Source organism: Meleagris gallopavo, chromosome 8, assembly GCF_000146605.3.
Source record: "Meleagris gallopavo isolate NT-WF06-2002-E0010 breed Aviagen turkey brand Nicholas breeding stock chromosome 8, Turkey_5.1, whole genome shotgun sequence".
Lineage (NCBI taxonomy): Eukaryota > Metazoa > Chordata > Aves > Galliformes > Phasianidae > Meleagris > Meleagris gallopavo.
The window spans coordinates 25,614,230-25,618,249 of NC_015018.2; the positions used below are offsets into that span (position 1 = coordinate 25,614,230).

Sequence of the window (4,020 nt, forward strand, 5' to 3'; positions counted from 1 at the left end):
CCCGCGGAGAGCCGGGAGCGGCGCGGGTGGGGCAGGGGGCGAAGGGCGGGGGTGTCCGCGTAGCGGAGTTGATGTTTAACCCGGAGCGCCCGTTCACGGAGAGGGGCCACTTCTCCTCCATGGAGTACCAGCGGCAGCTGGAGGAGGAGGAGGGCTACCCCCCTCCCGGCGCCAACGGAACTTTCAACGACAGCGGGGCCGGGCTGGGATGGAGCATGCCGTACCCCCTGCACACCACCGTCACCCTCATCAGCCTGGCGGGCTTGCTCATGCTCTTCACCGTCTTCGGCAACGTCCTGGTCATCATTGCCGTCTTCACCAGCCGGGCGCTCAAGGCCCCCCAGAACCTCTTCCTGGTGTCCTTAGCCTCGGCCGACATCCTGGTGGCCACGCTGGTCATCCCCTTCTCCCTGGCGAACGAGGTGATGGGCTACTGGTACTTCGGCAAAGTCTGGTGCGAGATCTACCTGGCCTTGGACGTGCTGTTCTGCACCTCCTCCATCGTGCATTTGTGTGCCATCAGCCTGGACCGCTACTGGTCCATCACACAAGCCATCGAGTACAACCTCAAGCGCACCCCGCGCCGCATCAAGTGCATCATCTTCATCGTCTGGGTCATCTCGGCCGTCATCTCCTTCCCGCCGCTCATCTCCATAGAAAAGAAGAGCGGGCAGAAGGTGGACCAGTGGCCGGCAGGGTGCAAGATCAATGACGAGAAGTGGTACATCATCTCGTCGAGCATCGGCTCCTTCTTCACCCCATGCCTCATCATGATCCTGGTCTACGTGCGCATCTATCAGATAGCCAAGAGGCGAACCAGGGTCCCGCTGAACAAGAGGGCGGAGCGCCCGGAGAAAAAGCAGAACGGCTTGGCTGACAAGGAGGACCTGCCAGCTTCAGCCCAGCTCAATGGGGAGAAAGCGGCCGGAGCTGGAGATGGGCAGGAGGGAGAGGTCAACGGCATAGATATGGAGGAAACCTCCTCCTCTGAGCACCAGGAGAACAACCAGCCCAAGAAGTCGGAGAGACCCCTGCGGGGGAAGACCAAGACTAAGCTGAGCCAGATTAAACCTGGGGACGCTTTGCCCAGGAAGACGGAGGAGGAGAGGAACACCAAAGGGTCCCGGTGGAGGGGCAGGCAGAACCGGGAGAAGCGTTTCACCTTCGTGCTGGCGGTGGTGATTGGGGTCTTCGTCATCTGCTGGTTCCCATTCTTCTTTACCTACACGCTGACTGCAGTCTGCAAGAGCTGCTCTGTGCCTGCCACCCTCTTCAAGTTCTTCTTCTGGTTCGGTTACTGCAATAGCTCCTTAAACCCCGTCATCTACACCATTTTCAACCACGACTTCAGACGGGCCTTCAAAAGGATCCTCTGCAGGATAGAGAGGAAAAGAATCGTTTGAAGGACCTGTGGGCAGAACTAATAATTCAAGACTTTGCAAGAGAGTAAGGCATGGGCTTCTTGGGCTGTGCTTGCATGGGATGGTTTCCTTCAGCTCGTGATCAGGAAGCCTTCCAAACCTGAGATGAGCCCACTGAAACGCCCAACAGCGGCAGCAAGGAGCGGCAGGCAAGTGGTGGTCTGAGCCTGGCACTCAGCTCCCAGGGGAGGATGACTTTCGATTCGCTCGGTTTACTTTGTGAGGTTTTTTTCTTTTGCCACAGAGTCTCTCAGTGGATATTTTCATGACTGCTCAGTTTGACTCTTTAAAGACAAATGACGCACAGCTCCGTGAGATGAACAGATGAACAGCAAAGAGGGAGTATGCCCCTTCAGAGGTGTTGGCTTTTTATTTTGTTGTATCTTCCCCTCCCTCCCCTCCCTCCTGTTGTATATGTAATTAATTTTAACCCCCTTGTAAAATACAGTATTGTATCTCTGCATCTGAATGTCTTAATTTCTGTAAGGCAAGCAGCTTTGAAACTGTGAATGCTTTAATTGTGTTTGACACTTGAAAACTCCTTCTCTTCCCATTCCGTGAAATCCTCCTTACTCAAAACCAACAAAGAGTTAGAGCAATTTCCCCTGCCTGACAGGTGGATAATATTACCAGCATTTCCAATATCCTGCTATTCTTTTTTCTATTTTTTTTTTCTTTTTTTTGGCGATAGAGCTGAGGATCACACTCCCCAACAGACTAGTTTTTGTTTGTTTGTTTGTTTGTTTGTTTCATTTTTCTATTTTCTTTTTTCCTTTTCTCTCTGTCCTACCTGGTTCTGTTGAAGTCGGTGCTGCCCGCGATATGATAAGGCTGAGCTATAACTTCCATGTCCCTACAGCTGGAGCAGAGCTGCGGGGCGGTTGCCGTGCAGGCGGGCACCCAAGGGCTGCTGAGGGCTCTTTCTCACGCCGTGCAGAGCTTGGGACCCAGCCAAGCTCCCAGCAACTTCCCCTCGGCTGATATTACACCGTATTGAAGCACCAAGCGTGTTCAATGCTAACTCGGTTCCCCCACCCCCGACTGTAAATAGATAACATTTCAAAGCAAACGTCAGCGCTCCGTATATCACGCTGTCTTGTTTCTATTGATTTTCTGCTGTTTTAACTCCCACTGTGTTTCCTGAGTGAGGGAGAGTTAAGTTTGCAATCTGCTGCTCTCATCCACCCTAGGAAATGCTGGAGCATCCCTCTTGCAGTCTTACATATGGCAAAGCTCTGAAAGGGGGAACTTCCCGGCAGGTTCCCCTGTACTTTATAGTGTGAGCTTTTTTTTTTAATTAAAAAAAAAACACAAAAAAAACACAAAGTGTAAATATTGTGAGGTTGGAGCAAGAGAGGGAGTTAATGCTGCCTTTACGCTCCTCTCTTGAAACGTCTTTCAGCTTTTTCTGCTCAAAATTAAAAACACGAAGAGAACAAATGTCACATCCTTCTGCCATAGAGAAATTTCTGGAGAATGCTGAAAGGAAAAACTTCCTGATCTCTCTTAATAAACAAGTCTGCAAGCCTCCCTAATGCCACCCATTCAGCTCTTCAGCGATGACAGATCGTAGGAACTGTTTGGAGAAAGCAAAGTTTACGTATAGGACGGATTTGCCTTCTGTAGGGTTGTGTGGTGCACAGGAAGAGACTTTAAAGCAGCACCTTTTTACTTTTGGTTGTGTTGTGTTGATTTTGCTCCCTTCTGACTTTGTATTCACTCAGAGGGTGCCTGGACGCACCCTGGGACCTGGTGAGCAGTGTTTACGTTCACTTGCGTTTTCAGAGTTGAATCCTCAAAAGGTGAGGAAAGCAAATAAACTGTGCTTGACTGTAAAAACAAAGCAGAAATCACAAGCAGAGGTTGCTACAATGGATGATTATTTTTAATAAATAAAGGAGTGTTTACAGATCAAGCGTGAAAGCCTTCTGAATAATCTGTTTAGCTGTGTTGTATTTTTTCCAGCTGCTCACCGATTCTCAGGCAGCTTTGCTTTTGACACTGCTACAAGAACACGTTGGGAAAAGCAGTGGTGCTTTCTGAAAGGCTTTGTGACAGCAGGTAGGGAACAATGGCTCGCTTCATTGCGCAGGGGCAGAGCAACAAATGAGTCCTTGGTGTTTCTTGTTCTTCCCACCTCCTTTCATGGCATGGTAAGAGCATTCATGTGTTTCTTAGAGAAAAGAGCTTAGGTGTGATTTATTCCTCAGAAATGCAGCCTGGCCCTGGTTTTGCCTCTCACTGGGGCTGCCCAGCTGTGGCTGCTTTATAGCTGATTGGTTGAGAAGGTTTGTAATAATTAGGTCGCAGATGGGATTAGAAGTGATTGGGCTGGAAGGAGATATTCCTGCATATATGCAGGAGTGCCCACGTAGCCAGAGTGTTTTGCAGGCCTGGAGGGTGTGGTGGAGGCAGGTAACCTGCTGTCCCCTCTGGCTGCAGGTACACCTGTTGGCTTTGGCAGGTTTTCCCAAGCAGACCCCAGGGGAGATGTAGGAGTTGGCAATTGAGTGGCCATCAGTAACGCATCCCCATCCTTCTGCCTGCTGGCCTCCTGGCCAAGTCTCTAGCACATTTGGTGTTCTGGTGGGTTTGGGGC

General features: G+C 50.6%; 1 protein-coding gene across 1 annotated transcript; it reads left to right on the top strand.

Moving 5' to 3' along the window:
- Nucleotides 1-10: 10 nt before the first annotated feature.
- Nucleotides 11-3,336, top strand: ADRA2A (adrenoceptor alpha 2A). Its single transcript, XM_010714708.3, has one exon. The coding sequence runs from the start codon at nucleotides 72-74 to the stop codon at nucleotides 1,401-1,403; it is 1,332 nt and encodes a 443-aa protein (XP_010713010.1). The 5' UTR covers nucleotides 11-71; the 3' UTR covers nucleotides 1,404-3,336.
- Nucleotides 3,337-4,020: the final 684 nt, after the last annotated feature.

Bases quoted from the DNA above. Each gene is read 5' to 3' on its own strand.
- ADRA2A (XM_010714708.3), top strand. From the start codon at position 72: ATGTTTAACCCGGAGCGCCCGTTCACGGAGAGGGGCCACTTCTCCTCC.